The sequence below is a fragment of the Monomorium pharaonis genome, chromosome 11, assembly GCF_013373865.1.
Source record: "Monomorium pharaonis isolate MP-MQ-018 chromosome 11, ASM1337386v2, whole genome shotgun sequence".
Lineage (NCBI taxonomy): Eukaryota > Metazoa > Arthropoda > Insecta > Hymenoptera > Formicidae > Monomorium > Monomorium pharaonis.
Window position 1 is genome coordinate 4,107,369 of NC_050477.1, and position 19,609 is coordinate 4,126,977.

Below are 19,609 nucleotides of genomic sequence, written 5' to 3' on the forward strand. Positions count from 1 at the left end.
CAGAGTTACTAAACATAGGAAGTCTCATTAGATCTCTACGCTCATTAGCAGCGTAATGTTTGTAATTAACGCTCAATGAAATTAAAAACCTAAATAATTTGCAACACTCGACGACCGTCGAGTCCGCCTTCGAGGCGTCCAATTTCGCATAGGGGGAAAAAAAATACTCTAAGGCCGTTCTATTCATGGTCGAGTCTTACATTTGAGATCGTCTTAAGTATTATCTTGAGACGTCATTAACTAATCACAGAGCCGTATTAGCATAATCTTAAGACATTACTTGAGACGGTCTTGAAATAAGATTTGACTATGAATACTGGCCTAAAAGCGAAAGATACACGTAATATAAGATAAACGTAAAATAAGATACACGTGTACAATACACGTATTCGAGCAATTTCTTTTCCTCCTCAAGAATCGACAGCTCTCGTTTTCTCGCAAGTTGTGTAAGCCCGCCTGATTTAGTTCGAATTATTCGCATAAATTAGATCGACTACACTTGCATCGTAAAAGCAAGTTCGGAGCCCGTGCATACGTCACGTTGCGAGATCGTACGGGGTCGTGATTGACTATTCATCAGGTGTCACCTGACAATAAATCGAAGTCGAAACTTCGGGAAAAAAAAGTAGTACACAATAATCGTTATATTTTCTTTGCGCGAACCCGCGGCATTAGTCTCCAGACAACACGCATATCTAAAAGACATCGGAAAGACGTTTTAAAAGAGACGTCTTTGAGGCCTATTTCTACCAACGTAGATTAACTTTAATCTTGGAGTAACTTACTCTTTATCTCTTTCTAATTTTGGGAACTAGAATGAGATAACAAGTAAATTAAACCGAGTCGTCTTTAAGATGTCTTAATGTTCTCTGGGTCGGTATTTCGGGCTTTACATATATCCGAAACATTTTAATGTAAAACCGTGGGCTTGTACACCGAATAAAACGAGTTCATTTAAACGTATCCCGATCCGATTTGGCACTTCTTTTCGAAAGGAGAATAATGTGAGGAGAATAAGTGAAAAAATTGGAAGAGTAATCACGGCGTCGCACAGTGGGAAAAAACGATATGTTAAGCGTCAAAAATCTATATCAAATTTTTAATCTTTTGTGGATTCAAATTTAGCGACTAAAAAAGCATGTAGAATATCAAATTTCAATTATTTCGATTGAAAATTGACGTGGTTATTTTTAACGGCTTGTATTTTCCCCACTGTGCATCGTTTGCAAACAGTAAAAACCGCAATTATATCGTAATGTATTCGCGTAAATCTTTATATGACAGAGGAGCGGCTTCGGCGCTGAACGACGCTGATCTCCGTGTGCATGCGAACGACGATCTCCTCCGCGGGGAGATAAATGCCTGGACTCGAGCTGACGGTGCCTCAGTCAAGATCGTCGAACATGGTGAGTTTCCCGGCCACCATCGGTCACGGTTCGATGCTTATACGCGGCTGTTTATTAGCGTGAGCACGTCCGTCGCGCGTTTAAACACGCGATCCGCTGATGAACAAAATGTCGCGGTGAGTGCCTGGACAGCACCCGATATTTATGATACATACTCATAAATATTTATTATTACTTATTTAAAACTTCTTTAAAAAACATAAATATTTTATACGCGTTTTACGTACGCGAGGGGAAAAAATTATAAAATCTTTATTCAACGTGTTATTAAATATTTAAATAAATAAATATTTATGGTAAGTAAAAAAATTAATATAATAATATTTCATACATTTTTTGTGACACTTGTGATATATGTAAATTTCTGCACGGAGAAAATTTTATAGTAAAAATTACTGTGGCAAATGGTAAACGCAGACTAAGGAAGAAGTTGTGAAAGTGTTTTTATTATGTTTTTCATCAAATTACCAATAGTATTTACACTACTCAAGATACAATTCTCTAAAATGTCTTTTTATGGTCCATGGCTACCATCGTACGCAGTAATTTTTACTATAAATTTTTTTCCGTGCGTGATCTTAAATCTAATAAGCTCGTAAAAATATTCGCGAGCTTATTTTTTGGTAAATACATATTTATAGAGTATTCAAATGATTATTCCAAGTATTTTATAAATCTCTTTCATTAAATATCGTGTGCTGTCAAAGTTCCGTTCGATATCGAACGGTACCAGATGTGCATTTTCAACCGGTCCGTCAACCATCGCGCTGCGTAGCCAATTACTTTCACAGCCGAAACCCGAAACCCTATTCAGCCTCGTACATGGCATCGGCAGTTTTTTTTTCACGGATTTAGAACTCGAACTCTCTCGGCTGATAATGACGAAATCGACTTCCGGTGTCGGGCCATCGTATTTGCACCGGCGCGTGATTAATATATCGAAGTGAAATGACATGCTTGTTAGAGAGAGAGAGAGAGAGAGAGAGAGACAATTCGTATTACGTAATTCGTATAATTTAGCTATTTGTACAAAAAATATTTCGAAAGTTTATCGCTGAAAGGTTTCGCCACAAATTGTGACGTCACACAATTTCCAGCTGTGCGTGACTACAATAACAACTATATATGTGTATATGATAATAATAATTTTATTGAATGTGTACAAGTTTACCGAGCTTAACAAGGTTCATAGAGTTTCAATGGAAATTTAAATCACGAATGATAATGCGACGGCTGCCACAAGAAAAACCAATATATTTTAAGAAATACAAAAAGAGCATCATAAATTATGGAAAATGAGACGAAGTCATAAATATCGCGATTCGCGGAATAGGAAAACTCCGCCTCGATGATTAATTCTTTAAATCTTTAAAAAAAATAACTTTCAGAAAACATTGCGTTTCACGTTTCGAATATTTTTCCATTTCTTACTTTATTGTATTCCAATATTGCGCTCTGAAATTATAATGCTTGATGAATAGTATAATAAAAATGGCGAGATTATTGCGCTCGAAAAATAATTATTTTGTTTTTATTACTGATTGATTTACGATACGTAAAATGTATAATTGGCCTTTATTATGTAATCGATCTGCGCCGACTATAAAACAAGGTTAATCAACAATTGCAACAATATTATTATAAGTTATGTGATTATCTGCTTTTCATGCGACATGTGGACTTTATTTCCTGCAAAAGTCCGACGTTAATGCCACTCCGAGATTTCTAACGTACGACGACATAAATATGTGTATTATAAGATTTCCTTGTTAGTCGACTCAATGGCAAGGTTTTATTGATCAAATTAAATTTTCATCTAATGGAAAAAACTGTCACCTAATGTGCTTCTAGTTGCCAGTAATAGTTCGCAAATAAGATTTCCTTGTTAGTCGACGCACTAACGGCAAGGTTTTATTGATTAAATTAAACTTTTACATTAGGTAAAACTGGTGTGACAAGGAGCATTACTTTTTAATTACGTGTAAGTATTTTACGCCTCGACACGAGGTCAGAGAGTACGGATATTAAAAGCCGTCACGGCCCGTCAATTCCCTTCGAAATCGAAAACTCATTCTACAGCATTGTTACAACAGTGAAAACTGTTACACATCCGGTATCCACGTGGTATACTCAGATTAGTATGTGAATCCGGTTTACACGTAACTCGCACTCTCGACGAGGAAGTGAAATGATAGAGACTCGCAATAAAGAGACTCGCAGAGTACCGATTTTCCGCTTTCAGTATCATTAGTCGCGAATGGCAGGGTTACGCGTCGAGCGTGTGTCTCCACGGAGGGAGAAAAAAGGCGCGGTAGTAATGTTATGTAAATTATTCTTAAGAAGACGTGCATTTTTTCAAGGAAACGCATCGTTAATTATAGAGGAAAAGCATCATTAATTATGCAGAGTCCAAACAAGTGTCTCGCGTTTCAACATTGAGAATGTACTGAATCATTGTGCGATCATTAAGACTATAAAATTGTTTTGCCGTTAAGATTTCTATACAATCCGTTTTTCATCATGAGGATTTATATCAAATGCGATTTCATAAAGTGGATCAGAATGATATATGCCGCGTAAAGTTTAATTTATATGAATTTTCGTCAAATGAGATTTAACAGATTGTGGACGTGTCAGCGTAGGCTGATCACTATCATCTCGGAAAGTAATTTCTTCTATTCATTTATAATCCAATAAACTCTCTTTAATAAATCCCTGGTAATAAATCTTCAAATACAACTGATTACATCTTCGATATAATTTGCACATTAGAAATTAATACGTAGGTATTGTATAATCTTTATTATACAATTCCCATTTGGATTGGAAAGACATCCGTTTTTGTCTTCATATTTTCTTGCACATGTCTATGTGAGACATTAATACGGATTATTTACTGCAGGGAATTTATTCATTTTTTATCGTTAGAAATCATTAAGAATTTTATTGATACTTATAATTGTTTTTTTATAATTGTCATTGTTTCGCGATAATGCAAGATATACAATTAATAATTAAAGTGGCATACACATCTACGTATATTTTCGTGCGATTCGTACATTTTTATTTAAGAACTGATTGACAATAAAAGAAACTATATACATTATTCTAAATTGATTAATCACGTTTTGAATTCTGTACTTTCAGTGAACTGGATACGCATATTGCGGGAAGATCATTATATTGGTTCATATATTTCTTTTTACTTCTTTTCAAAATTTTACTTTTGATATTTCTAAAGTCCCTTGTAATTGTGTGTGTATTATACATATTTTTTTAAAAAACATTTAAAGATATTTAAAATAAATTAATTTATTTCACAACTATATTAAAAAATTTCTAATCTTTCGAATAAAATTCTTAGATTATCCGGGAATTTTCAAGGAACTCTTTTATAAAATTTAAGTAAACATCCTAGATATTTAATAACGTTTTTTCTTCTTCTAGGGTGAAGTAAAGCTGGACATCCCGGCAGATGCCTCGGAAGAATCCGATATCTGTCGCATCGATATGCAAACAGTTATTTTAGCCGCTTCCAAACCGGGTGAGTAAAATTCGAAATTTAATTAATTGAACCATAAAAAGAAGCTTAAGTTGAAAATAACATTGTAATATGTCACGCCTATTTTTTTTTTTTAATCTTTGCTGGGAGTTGTAAAATTAGAAGCTATGAGAAAGACATGGTATCTTGTTCTCGAAAAACCCAGAAACTATTATTGGTCAGATTTTTCAATAAATCACTCTTATTGTTAAAAGCTCGTTCCTAGTACTGAAAATTACTATATGTATCAATACGCATAAGCTGCATATAGCATCATGAATTATTATATGTATCAATACGCATAAGCTGCATATAGCATCATGAATTATTATATGTATTAATACGCATAAGCTGCATATAGCATCATAAACCTACATTGAAAATATAGATGATAAACTCGCACGCACTTTCGATGAAAAAATATAGATATTGATTCAGAAACAGACGTCATATGATTTGTTTAACCTTTTCAAACTTGATGTGCGTGAGATTGTCGCAACTTTAAACATCCCATCTATTAATAAGTGAGCTCTTTCTCTCTCTCTTTCTCTCTGCCGATCGAGTTTTTTTTCTAACTATAGACTAGATAAACGCGTAAAAATATTTAAAACGTGTCCTTTTCTGTGTATGGGTAATCTAAAAAACAAGATAAATGTAGCATAGTCACAAGACACGTGGCGGTAATATAATTGCGGACATGTCTGAATTACTATTCGCAGCTAACAAAAAATCTTATAAATCATTATTTTCCGTTTCCGTTCGCTGCTTCAGCTGATCGCTGAATAATCACTGAGTAATTTACGATACATCTACTATCGTGATACACCAAGATACATTTACGCTGGGTTCCAACACTTAAAAATATGTGTATCACATCTCAAAAAGTACGACAAAAAAATTTTTAATGTCACGGATCGTTCTGTTATTACATTTGAAGAACTGTTAAGTTTGAGCAGAATTCTCTTGTTTATTTAAAAATTATTTGATTTTTTGTTTACGCTTGATTCTTGAAGGGATGCTAAAGTTGTCTTGTTTTATCGATCAATGTCATTATTTCCGATTAATCTCTAATCTTTCAATTGCCTTTACAGAATTAAAAATTCTTTTCCACAATTAAAGTACAGACAATAACATGATGCGCACGTAATAATTTTGTACAAAAAAGAAGAAAAATTGTAAATTTATTAAAAATAATTTTTTATTCTGTAAAGCGATTTAAAAAATTAATGAATTGTCACATTGATTAGTAAAACAGGATAATTTTAACATCTTAAGCGTAATCGTTACGTAATCAATACGAACACAAGTTGCGTACAGCATCAGAAACCTAGGTATATCAAAACTATAGACTCGCACGCATTGTCGATGAGAAAAAGTAGAAATATATTGATTCAAAAGCAGATGTCGATTTGTTCAACCTTCTCAAACAGGGACTTGTGTCCATTTCTAGCACAACCTAGATTAACTTTGATCTTAGTTTAACTTATTCTTCGTCTTTTTTTTCCTAGAACTAGAGCAAGATAAAAAGCAAGTTAAACGGAATTTAAAATATAATCCGCATTGACTAAAAATATACATTAAATAAACGGAAATAAACATTACTTTTTTAAAAAGTATTTACCTGAAACTATAGCAAAATAAGATTGTTTTTATAATATATCTTTATATAAATTTAATACTGGATAATATTAAATTGACCAGTAATTAATACTTATTTTTAAAACACTGCCGTTAGTACTTTTAATACTCAAATAAAGAATAATTGGCCAAAAAATGTAATACTGCCCAGTAATACATTTTTATAACAGTAAATCTTTATAAGTTAAATTTTTCATTGTTTTCCTCTTTGTAACTAGTTTGAGAAACAAAACTCGAATATTCACGGTCAATTTTGTCGTTGAACAGAAGAAAAAAAAGAATAAATTTAGGAAGCCAGCAGTTTTTAAATTTTCATCATTTTTACCGGCACCTATCGCAGACTCCAATTGGATATTTTGACGGTTTAAAAAATCAGCGAGACTTTGCGTAGATTTCTGTCGCATTAAGCTTTATAAGGACTTACCTCGACTTGACGGACACTGCTTTAAAACTCCATGCTTAACCCCCACCGTTCTCGAATAGCTATGCGCACAGTCGTGAACTATCCTTCAACAAAGATTCAGTTTCGATTCTGGCATCCTCGAAGGGGGCAACTCGCAACTTTGCGTGGTCAGAAGGCACGACGCGGGGGCCGCGCGGACGCGTACGATTATCTGTCGCAAATTTATTTAGCGGAAGATCTATTTTTTTCTCCCTTCTGGGGATTGTCAGAAGGACCAAACGTCTCGTGAATTCGCGATCGGAAAAGTGATCAGAGAGGATTTATCCTCTTGGATAAAATGCCGAGCGTTGAAATGGATGTGCACATAGGGGAATGCGTGAAGATAAACGTGCAGTCGCTCCCGAACGGACGTAACAATGCTGGTACGTTCCTTTTTTTTTGGAGCTCTCCGAGTGATCGTATGGCAGATCATTTCAATATTAATGTGATCTAATGCAAATTAGGGTCCTGCATGCAAATCGAGGCACATTTGAAACGCGCGATTAATGCTTAAGAGTAAAAAGTCGCGCCACGTGACTGTTGGTTATTCACAGAGAGTAATGACTAAAGGATTAAATAATAAAGTTAAAAAGTTGATAACTTTTAACTAGTTAACTTTATATTTATATATTCTGTATATAAAGTTTGTTGTTGAAATTCGCTTCGTATTTAAAAATTCACATCAGATATTTTATCATTAAATATTTAATAAGTATCTGATATAATTACTTTTTATTATGTTATTATTTTAAGAAATTATCAGATAAATCTGAGAAAAATTTTCGCGAGAGTTATAAAATTTTTCATAATTTTCCATAATTTTACAACTCTTTAGAAAATTGCAAATTTTTGTTTATACGAATCTCAGAATATCTTATTATAATTCACATATATAAAAAGTTCTAAGAAAAGAGGAATTTTGTTTCTCAGTATTTCTGAAAAGTTTGAATTCGTATCATAATATTGAGAAATATTTTTATTAGGGTTTGCCTAAACATCCGATACTTCTTATATATATTTCTATAGACTCCAAAAAGAAAGATCTTATAATTACAGCAAAACTTGTCTGTGTGAATTGCACTTAATCAACAGAACTAACTGATAGAAGCAGAATTTACAAACTCTATATGGCAGTCAAAATTCTAGCAGATACAAAAATTAGCGCAACATTTAGTTGCAACATTGAAAAATCTGTCAACAAAATACTTTTAGGGTGTATAATCCCAACGAGCGAGCAATAATGAAAGTTCCTTAAAAGTATCTTTCCCGGAAGCTAAATCTCAAATAAACGCAGATTATACGTCATATTAATAGTTCACAATTGTGAAAAAGGATAAGGCGTCGCGTTTCTTAACGTGTGTTACGCGACGAGGGAAAAAAGAACTTATCAGAAATCGTAAAAGGAAGCAAGACTTCCGGGAGAAAGTAACATATAATGCATGTGGAATACTCCACGGGGAAATGCGAAATGCGAAAATGATCATTTCCCGACTCGTTCCACCCCGCGCAAATTGGCTCCTCAATTTCCACCCTTCACTTTCGCCGGGGCTCGCTCCAATTCCGGCAAGCCCATTCGGTAATTCTTAACGACAGTTTTATTGTTATAATATTATTTCACAACTTTTTTACTTTATATTATATATGCAACGTAAATAATAAAAATGACAAAACTGTTGTCAAAAAAGTTACAAAGTAGACCGAGAGAAGATCTGCTTCGTATCGAGGATCAAATTATAGATCAAATTATATCAGAACAGATCTAATTTTATCAATCGGTTTGTATTAATTAAATGTACTTTGATATAATTTAATTCTTCTGTTACAATTTAATCTATTTTGATATGAAGATTTTTTCCGGAAGGACCGGTGAAACGTGCGCGCGCGCGCGCGCTTGACAAGCGGCGCCACCTAGCAGCGAACTACTGTACGACACACGTCTTCATGCGTCGATAAAACAGGCACGCCCAATAACTCTAGATAATAACGCTGTAATTTTATCTTCTAGGAAATGCGAAGAGCAAAAAATATATGAAAACTAACAAGAGAAACGCTCACTTTTCGCGTTTCCTGAGGAAGGTGTTACGTGATCGCTACTGCTTTGCGTATTGCTCTTTCCTCCCTAACAAAACGGTCGTTTCGCATCAATCGTTTCCCCGCCATCGAGCGCTTTCTCGATCCCTCTCTCCACCTACCTTCCAGATCGCCTTTCTCCTTCCATCGAGCCGTCGCCGCCGCTGCCGCCGCCGCTTTTCGGAGCAGGGCAGAGAGCTCAGTGAGATAACCACAAAGACACGTATACACTTTGATCTCTTACGTTGCATTTTGTGAGGCTTAGTATGTAACGCGTCGATCCCGCACGCACATCATCAGGAGCCTCCAGCGTCGCAAATTTTCCATTCCCCACACCGTCCGTCGACGCTGTTTGACATCGTTTGACAGGCCGAATCGACGTTTCCAACGGAAGGCTGAGTGTGTCTCGTCTCCGCAACCATGGCTAGAAACAGTAAGAGAGAAAATGAAGACTCGATCGCGCGCTTCCTCTGCGTATCATGCGTATATCATGCGGCGCCATACTTTCGCCCGGCTCTCCCTTTGATCGCCGAGCTTTCCGTTCTCTCGAAAGGTCGCTGGTCGCGTAGGCCTCGGGATTTGTCGCTTCCCGACGACCGTGGATTCGCGCGGCCGCGCTAAAAGATTTTACGCTCGGAAGACCGGAAATTATGTCACGCCGCGCGACAAATCGCAGCGTTGTTCAAAATCGGGAGGTTTGAAGGGTAAGGCGTCACTAAAGCGCTGCACGGTCTTTGAGGGCCGCCTCACGTTTCGCCGGAATGTAGTTCCTACGCGAAATTTGGCGTGCGCCATGTTACCATTAGAAACCGGTCTCTCGCTGATTCCGGCTAACTTATGAAAAATTCTTAGGAATTGGGAAATTTATAAGCCGACCGAATTTTTTTGTTATGTCAATTAAACGTGTTAAGTCCGTATCAGACTAACGATTGGGATTGAGATTGGATTGAAATCTAACCAATCAGAGCAGGTAAATTAAGCAAAAGTTTTTTAAAAACTTTGTTCTGATTCGTCAAATTTCAATCCAATCCCAATCGTTAGTCTGATACGGGCTTTAACACGCGCAGTGCTTATTACGTAATATCGATCAAAAATACTATATTTTGTTCGTAAATAAATTACAATTTGCACGGATAAAAACCGAGCTAGCAACGTGATCAGTTTGAAATTTCGCAACCGGCAATTAATAAATTTAATCCGAGAGTCGTGAAGACCGGTCGTAAACGTCTTTTATTCCGTCTAAGGCCTGGTTTCACAAACTCCGGTTAAATTAACCGGCCGGTTATTCTATTGGAATTGACCAATCGCATTTGTTAATTTCGCTTAATGACAAATACGATTGGTTAATTCCAGTGAAATAATCGGTCGGTTAAGGTAACCGAAGATTGTGAAACTGGCCCTAAGAAAATCACGATGGGCAATAAACCGGCGATAAATCAGTAACCTCACGGTAGAAAAAAAAACAATGGGAGAATCAGGTAACAAAGAACGATTCGGGACTTTGCGCAACGTACAATTTATGCCGTGCGCGTTAATTGCCATTAATTGCATCGTGACAAGCGAGGTATAGATTATACTCATTCGTGCCTGATATATCGACAAATTTTTGCGATTACGCATGGATAAATGGATATCGCGTTATATCGCGTCGGAGCGAAAACAGATTTGTTCTCTTACGAAATGGTTGACTTTCACGTTCGTTGCATGTTCGAATGTTGAGCGCGTTTTTCGAGCTTCCGCGCACGAGGAAAACATTTGCTCCGAAAATGGGGTCATCGACCTAGGACTGCTTATGGAAGGAACACTGGGAGGGAATGAATATTACAGAGCGGAAGTTAAAAGTAACGCACAATGGAATATAAATCGAATATAAATAAGAGACATAAACAGAGTTGGACCGTAACTTGTCAAAAAGTTAGAGAATAATAAAGTTAATAACTTAATAGTGTTTAATTAAACTTAATTTATTTAAAATTAACCGAGTTAAGTTAGTAACTTGATACAATTAATTTTTAACTTCAACCAGTTACTTTCAACTTGTATATTTAGTATGTATACTTAGTTTGCAAATAAAATAATAATTTATTTAAAAATCTAGTTTTGTTATTTAGTTTTAATTTTAAAAAATTACAATTTTTTTTAAATTATCTTTTAATTTGACTTTAATTAATTTAATTTTAATTGAAACTTTTAACACACCTAATTAAACTAATTTTATCAGCTATTAACCTTTTTAGCTATTATATATAATTTAATTTTTTTAAATATTAATTTATTTAATTTTGGATATGAGACGTAAATGTGTTACACAAGGTATTAATTATTTACAGCGTTTATCGAGGAAACTAATTCTGACACTTTAATTCCTATATTTATTATTTAATATTCCTAATATTCCTCATTGTAGAGGCTTTACATTAGAACAATACAACAATATTTTTTTATCAGTCGGTATAGTTTAAGGAAATTTTCCTTATTAGAAAACTATGTAAATCGTCTCACGTAATTTTTTTATTTGTAGTATTAGACACCTCGTAAAATGTCGAGCTGCCTTTTAAATGAAAATTTGTTATCAATCTTATTTGAAAAATAAAAGTTTATTATATTTTGATGTTTTTATCGCTCCTTGATTATTTTAAGAGGTTTTTTATTTATAATATCAACCTTGCAAAATGTCTGGGGTGCATTCGGGAAGATGCTATTAGCGCTATCAGCATCAGTCTATCTTCATTACTCATTAAAAGTAGAACAAAGATAGACTGATGCTGATAACGCTAATAGTTCTTTCCAAACGCACCCCTTCTCTTTCAAATTCAGACCTGTTGTCAATCTTATTAAAAAAATACTTTCTAATCTTTATGTTCTTATATATCGCTTCTTGCTTATTTTGAGAGTTTTTAATATTTTAAATACAACGGTTTACATACTAATCATTGTTTAAATATTTAACAGTTAAATTTGGATTTATTTCTTTAAGTTCGAATAAAAACTACAGTAAAATTTCAAAATTAATAAATATTCCTAATTATTAATCGCGTTCTTTTTCCCAAGGGTCAAACAATTTATTTATTCTGTAATTGTTCCATCAGGTATTTGAAACAAAAAAACTCTTTGGGACAAAGAAAGATTAGACTTGAACGAGATTATTTTAGTATGAGATTTGTCGTTATTTTTATGAGCTTTTCATACAATACGCACTCGCTCATTTCTTATGCTTACGTGTACAAGACGTGAAGGTTAACTTGTTGATATGCCAATTGATTTAATTTACATAAGTTTTTTTAGCATTTAAATTACGAACATATTTTTAACTTATTGAAATCCTAAAACATTATAAACAAGCATAACTAAAGAGCGTTGGATATTCACCTTGAATATAATATATTTTGTTCTAGATGAAAAAGATGACAAGCCAACTTCTACAGATTATGGTGACGTAAGTAAATCATGAATTGCATTTATATTAATTTTTTTTCCTTATCTGCGTCTGTCTCATAACTGAATGTACGCTAATTAAATAAATCAGTAACAAAGTATCCTTTTTCTAATCTTATATAAAAGAAAGACATAATTTGTGAGAGCTAAATAACGTCTTGTTTACATAAGAATTATTACAGGTAGTTCAGCAACTACGAGACTCATTTTATAGAGGCAAAACGCGGCCGTTAGAATGGAGGATCAAACAATTAAACCAAATTATTCGTATGCTAACAGAAAACTCCTCAGAAATGATAGAAGTGCTAGCAAAGGATTTGCATAGGGTACGATTACGTTTTATACGAACAATTATTCTGTTAATGATGATCATATTATCAGCTTCTTCTTTATATTTATCAACGTTCTTTATTCACACATTTTCAGTGCAAGTTTGAAACATTAGCATTGGAAATCGATTATACAATTCAAGAAACTAAGTATATGCTCATGAATATTAAGGAATGGGCAGCAACAGAGAAGGTAATTATCTGAATATGATTTTTCTGTTATATAAGAGCAGACACGATTTTTTTATTTTTTGTTGCATTGAACAGCTTTAATAATAGCAGAATATAAACATTTCAAATTGCAATATTTTGCAGCCACATAAGTCAGTGGCATACTTTTTCGATAAAGTGGAAATTCGAAAAGATCCTTATGGAGTTGTATTAGTCATGGGTGCGTGGAATTACCCTATTCAGCTGACCTTATTACCTATGATGGGTGCTATCGCAGCTGGAAATTGCGTGTTATTGAAACCTTCTGAGATTTCAGCAGCTACCTCGAGATATTTATACGAGACCATTCCGAAATATATAGATACGGTATGATTGCTATTTACAAAATTATTGAAAAATTCTCGAATCAAGAACATTCGAATAAAATTCATGATCATGATTAAAAACGTAATATGTATTTACGATCTTTATTCCGAGCAGAATTTTTTTGTGATATAAAAACTTGACTTAACTGGATTAAGTTACTTATGACAATATTAATAACGATACAAACAATTGATATCATTTTTACGAATTTTTCTTCAATGTGTATTAGCAAAACATTCGACATTCATAGATAATTTAATCTTATCAATACTGGATATATTACTGAAAGAAAACATTGTTTTGTTAAACGAATGCATTGAAATTAAATTGCTTCTTATTTTTTAACAGTTCTGTTAAAATGCAAACATTATGCAACAAAGTGATTTGTAACAAAGTTCAGTTAAAGCCATTCAATTTTATGATTTTTTTAGCTTAAAAAGAAATATAAAAGAGTGATTTAATAGACTATTTCTTATGAAGATACAAAATGTTTTAAAATTCATAAATATAAAAAAAATTACAATAAAATTATTTTAATTAATAATTTTTGTGATGTTTAATAAACAGTATTTTATAAAATATAAGAATTTTAAATTATTAATTAATGATCAAGTTGTTGAATGTAACATTATGATGAATATTTATATCTAATTTATATTTTTAAGATGTATTGTCCTTTGTTATCATAAAATAGAATTAACATTATAAATATAAAATTATAAATATTATTCAATGATAGTCTTGAAATAAAAATGGACTTATGATTACTAGACTAATTGATTCATGACATGTTAAGATAATACTTGAGACAGTCTTAAATATAGAAATTGACTATGAAAATACTATTGGCTATGAAAATATCAGTATTACATTCAACGATTTAAGCATTTATAATTTTAAGTTTTTATATTCTATAAACTTACATTAGCAATTTATTATTATTTTATTTTTCTTCATTTTCTATTAAGAAAATCATAAGGGTATAAAATTTGTAAAAAATATTTTAACTAACAAAATTCTTTTTTTTTTTTTTTATTCATGGAATATTTTGGAACATATTTAGAAATATATATCTCTATAAAAAGGTATCTGTTCTATCATAAATTGTGATTCTTTTATTTTTTAACCTAATAAAGAAGTCTATGAAATTGGATTAAAATTGACTGCATTTAATTAAAAAAAAAAACAGTTTTGCACTGTTGAATATATTCTTTAACATGATTGGTACTGACTTTTATTTTCTGCTAGATATAAATATATATGTATAAAATCTAAATAGATAGTTTATTTTAAAATAGTATATTTTAAATTAGTATATTTTAAAATAATATTTTAAAAAATTATATAAAAACAACATTTGCAAAACTGCTTTTTCTTGTTTAGCATAGCCAATGGTTTAAACATTATAAAGTTTTGTTGCATAATAATGACTCATTAAAGAATGTAAGACGAATGAAGAGGCACCTTTGCCTTTTCTTTTCTCTCTCCCTTTCAATTCAATTACATCTATACCGATTTGAAAAAAAAAGCATTATAATTTTTATTTCAGTGATATTTCAGCGATAAAATCAAATTATTTCTATATGTCAAATGTTTTATTTACTAAACGGAATAATTTCTTAACTAATCAGATGTTTTGTAAACAGGAGTGTTGCCGTGTAGTAATGGGAGGAATCCCAGAAACAACAGAATTGCTTAAGCAGCGTTTTGATTATATTTTTTATACTGGATCTTCTGGAATCGGAAAAACTGTACGGGCAGCTGCTAATAAATATCTTACGCCTGTTACGTTAGAGTTAGGTGGAAAAAGGTATAAACGATATTTAACAAAATTTAAACATTACATTTATTACATCAGTTACGGCATAATTTATAAAATTTACAAAAGTTTTTTTAGTTTGAGTAATTTGCAAAAAAACTGTAATATTATTTTTTAAGTGAGATTTTAATGTAACAATTTTATTTATCGATGTTATAAAAAAAAATATTTTGTTGCATTTTTAATTCTTTACTCAATGTATTAAATTTTCGTCAGAATTCTCTCTTTTTGCTAACAACTAAAAAAAATAATCATTTTTGTGTTATGCCATATAGCAAATGAATAATGCATATAAAATGCAATTTTAATTTTATTTTATTTTGAATTGAATTGCACTATAAATAGCAACAATTTGCAGTCCCGTATATATAGATAACACAGTGGATATGTCAATGGCAGCAAAACGTATTTTATGGGGTAAATGCATCAACGTTGGTCAGACTTGTATTGCACCCGATTATTTGTTATGCACACGCGAGGTACAAAACAAATTTATTGAGGAAGCAAAGAAAATTTTACAAGAATGGTACGGTGACAAACCACAGGAGAGTCATGATTTGGCGCGCATTATTACGGAAAAACATTATCGGTAAGTTTTTTGCACAAATTATTGCACACGTTAACGTAATTATTTATAATATTGATAATGATTGCGATTTTAAAAACGTTTTGATAAGGTCAAATAATAACAATTGTTTTTTTTTTGCACTTAGACGTCTTATTGGTTATTTAAATAATAAAAGCCAAATTGTTGTTGGTGGCGATGTAAATCCTGCCGAAAAGTTTATTTCGCCTACAATACTTGTTGACGTCAAACCAGATGATCCTATCATGCAAGAAGAAATATTTGGACCGATATTGCCTATAATTAACGTTAATAATGCATACGATGCAATTAACTTCATCAATAGTCGGTATGTTATTTATCTGATATATTATGAACAAGGAATTATTAGAAATGAATAATGTTATTCCCTTTTGAAATATTGCGTGTTTTTTAATAATCTAATTTCTACTCAGTTGTATTAGTTTAATTATTCGAACTTATATAATCTCGTATAGAAAATTTTATTCCCCTCGTAGACATAATTGAAAAAAAGAACCATCAGGTAAACTCATATATTCTCTCATGCACTCATATTTCACATTGTGACGATTTCACTTTTGCGCGAAGAAACAATATGATGTAATTAGTTTTCCGCATCTAGTGAAAGCCCACTCGTACTGTACGTATTTACCATGAGCAAGGAGATACAAGATCAAATTATAGACCAGATCAGGAGCGGAGCTGTGTGCGTCAACGACACGGTATTGCAATATACCGGTGAGTCCGGATTCTAGGTGGTGACGGAAACATTTTTTATATTGAGCCTATTAATTTATTATTTAAAATTTTTGGTGAAAGAGAAGTCTTGCCCTAGAGTCCGCTAAGTTCTTCTGCTTGTTACAATATTTTTCTTTGGTGTTTACAATTCATATTTACTTGTTTTGTTGAAATTGACAAAACAGCTCTTCTTATGCTCGGAGAAAAACTGTGGAGGATTGGTTCGAATGGTATTAATTTTTTAAATTGCTTACGAGGGAGCAGGAATGCTTTTCTTTATTAGAATAAAGGATATATTTTTTTCTACTGTTTAAAAGGTTACATTGCATACTCGTTCCGTTCTGGTTTTGGTGATGACTGCTGAAGAAGAATTTATATCTTTCTTTTATGACACAATATAGATTTTTATACTATCTGTATATATATTTATAAACTTTCTACTTTTTATCTACGTAAGGTTTTAAATATGGAAATTTTGTATTATATCAAACTGTATATATTGTTCAAATAATTGAATGCTCCTGGAAATGGTGGTGGTTATTATTATTATTATATTATAATTATTTATATAAGTATTAACATGAAATTGATATTAGGAAGGAAAGCTAGACTCACATATTATTAATAATGTACAATGATGATTTGCAATTACAATATATCAGAGTACTCGTTACCTTGCAACACGCGAGTGCATACGAACAAATACGCGCACATACTTCATATCATATACATGCGCCCGTGCATACATACATTCATGCGTACAGATGTTATTTCACAAAAAAGAGCAATAATACTGATGTTTTTGTGTTAATTATTTAATATATAGGGAGAAGCCGTTAGCGTTGTATGTATTTACCTTGGATAAAAGAAGTCTATCTCTGATCGTTAATAATACGTCTAGTGGTAACGTTCTTGCCAATGACACGGTATTACATGCAGCAGGTAGTTCTTTTTTATAGCAATGTTATAAAAAGTCTTGTTTTTAAATTTTGTATGTGTTTGTCTTAATTTTCTTTTACTTGTTTTTAACACTACAAAGTATTAGATGTGATTTCTCTAAATTAAATCACAATGTAAACACTAAACATTAATAGATTTCTTTTCAACAGTTTTTTATTCAAGTTTTTTTTTTAATTTTATTGTATTGCTTAATTTTATATTGTATATTGTGTTTTCCATGTGCACTGTTTACGCACGTTAACTTTAAGATTTAACAAGTGGTAATGGGAATTGCGCAAGTACTCACTTATGCACAAATATTAAGGATATAGTATATGCATGAATATGCCGCTACATAATATTGCTAAACGCCATTGTTCTACTTTTAAATTTGTGAAAACAAGAGCTTGTAAACGAACAATTTTTATTATTTATTATTTATGAACTATTGTGTACACTCTCAACATTTATTTAAGAATAGACTCTTATCTTGATTCTTCATTAAATTTTTTTAAATTCACTTTGGTAATTATATATGTGTATATAAGAATTACTGCTTTATATTTATAGTCTTAGATTTATTAACGTATAAAACTTTTGTTCTAAAATGATTAAGATAGATAATGAAAGAAACTAACAAAAGATAATTACATGTTTACGTAACAAAACTTAATATCCAAAATTTTTTTCTTTGTTATGTTCCATGTACTATTATTACATATTATTTTTTTAGTTGAAACTCTACCTTTTGGAGGAGTAGGATACTCTGGTATGGGAGCTTACCATGGAAAATACACGTTTGACACATTCACGCATAAGAAAGGTTGTTTGATTCGGAATTACAATAAATTTGCAGAAAAAATAGCTAAGTAAGCGAATTTTCTTTTATCTAATCAAATAATATATTAAATTGAAGAACAGTGCATTTTAATTCTTATATTATTATAGTTAAGATTTTAGTTTTTGAATTTTATATCAGTTGTGTTAAGCAAAAAAAAAAATATTTTTCAGAGCCCGTTTTCCGCCCTATTCCGATCGAAACTTGAAATTGCTTAGACATTTGGTTGAAAGAAGACCTACTCCTTTCTTTTTGAAATATTTACCGTATATACTTACGTTCGGTCTCGGGATACTTGCCACAATCGGAATCAGAGCTGCAATGAAGGTACAAAAACCGATATTAAATCGTATATAATTAATTTCATGATATATGTAAGTGTAAGTGGGCTAATAGAGTAGTTTTGTAATCATTGTAGAAATATTGAATAAAATACATTGATATAAATAGTGGCATAGTAGTAGGGAAAGAAAGGTGTAAAAGAACAAATAAAGATAAATGTCAGGATTTCGAAAAAAAGTCCAAGTTTCCAAAGATTGTTAAATACAATTATCCAATATATTGATTAATATTTTCATAATTAAGCTAAAGAAAAATTGTGTATATAACTGTACGTTAAAAATAATTGTTTTTTTTAGAATTTTTTAATCTGCTTTTTTGTAAAGTAATAAATGTTTATTACTTGAATGTTTCAATAGATGTTCAATGATCAACAGTTTTTTATATTACATTATTGCTTGTTACTTCCCATACTTTCATTTGATTGGTAACAGGACAGTCCCATCGGGTATCATACAAGGTGAGAGGAAAAAAGAACAAATGCGTATATTGTTGCAGGAATTTAACACGGAGGAGCACTTGTAAAGCAGCCAGTACCATGCAGCGCCTTAAATGCATCTGCATTTAATGTACACGTCAATTGCTTTTTTACTATTAATGTTATAACTAAGTAGAATATAAAAATTTTTATATAATGTTTTTGGTTTTACATATGCATATATAAAATTTACACTTTATTAAATAGATATTTAACTGCATATATGTATAAAATATGTTCAAACTTTTATGGAGCATATGGGAACTATTATAGCAAAAAAGCAAACATTTTTTAATGGGATAAGCTCCAATGAGTCTTAAAATAAATCTCTTGATTAAATTTTTTATTTGCATAATGCGTCTTTTCTTATATTATCTTATAACGATTTTTTGATTATATCCATATCTGCGATTAAATTTTTAATTTCTTACACGAAGAAAATATAATTTTTCTCATTGTTAATATCATAGAATA

At 31.8% G+C, this 19,609-nt stretch overlaps 1 protein-coding gene and 1 long non-coding RNA gene across 9 annotated transcripts; both read left to right on the top strand.

Annotated features, from left to right (window-relative positions):
- The first annotated feature begins 11 nt into the window (after positions 1-11).
- Positions 12-19,487, top strand: LOC105832346 (aldehyde dehydrogenase, dimeric NADP-preferring). Of its 8 annotated transcripts, none has more exons than XM_012673195.3 (13): positions 16-1,522; positions 4,854-4,950; positions 12,493-12,533; positions 12,715-12,858; positions 12,959-13,054; positions 13,177-13,398; positions 15,045-15,208; positions 15,576-15,806; positions 15,931-16,131; positions 17,368-17,483; positions 18,214-18,349; positions 18,492-18,645; positions 19,156-19,487. In XM_012673195.3, the coding sequence occupies exons 1-13, from the start codon at positions 1,256-1,258 to the stop codon at positions 19,180-19,182; spliced, it is 1,896 nt and encodes a 631-aa protein (XP_012528649.2). In that variant the 5' UTR covers positions 16-1,255; the 3' UTR covers positions 19,183-19,487. The 8 variants fall into 8 exon arrangements, with proteins under 8 accessions (XP_036150000.1, XP_036149999.1, XP_012528649.2 ...); XM_012673191.3 differs by lacking the exon at positions 19,156-19,487 and having other exon boundaries at positions 17-1,004; positions 1,285-1,406; positions 18,492-19,035; XM_036294107.1 differs by lacking the exons at positions 17,368-17,483; positions 19,156-19,487 and adding an exon at positions 16,426-16,541 and having other exon boundaries at positions 12-1,522; positions 18,492-19,035.
- On the top strand, positions 9,898-10,560 carry LOC118647968. The gene is made up of 2 exons (XR_004965109.1): positions 9,898-9,989; positions 10,139-10,560. It is a non-coding gene; the product is annotated as an uncharacterized LOC118647968 (long non-coding RNA).
- Positions 19,488-19,609: the final 122 nt, after the last annotated feature.

Bases quoted from the DNA above. Each gene is read 5' to 3' on its own strand.
- LOC105832346 (XM_036294107.1), top strand. From the start codon at position 1,256: ATGTATTCGCGTAAATCTTTATATGACAGAGGAGCGGCTTCGGCGCTG. The intron at 12,534-12,714 runs GTAAGTAAATCA...GAATTATTACAG, and splicing joins CTTCTACAGATTATGGTGAC to GTAGTTCAGCAACTACGAGA. The intron at 12,859-12,958 runs GTACGATTACGT...ACACATTTTCAG, and splicing joins TAGCAAAGGATTTGCATAGG to TGCAAGTTTGAAACATTAGC.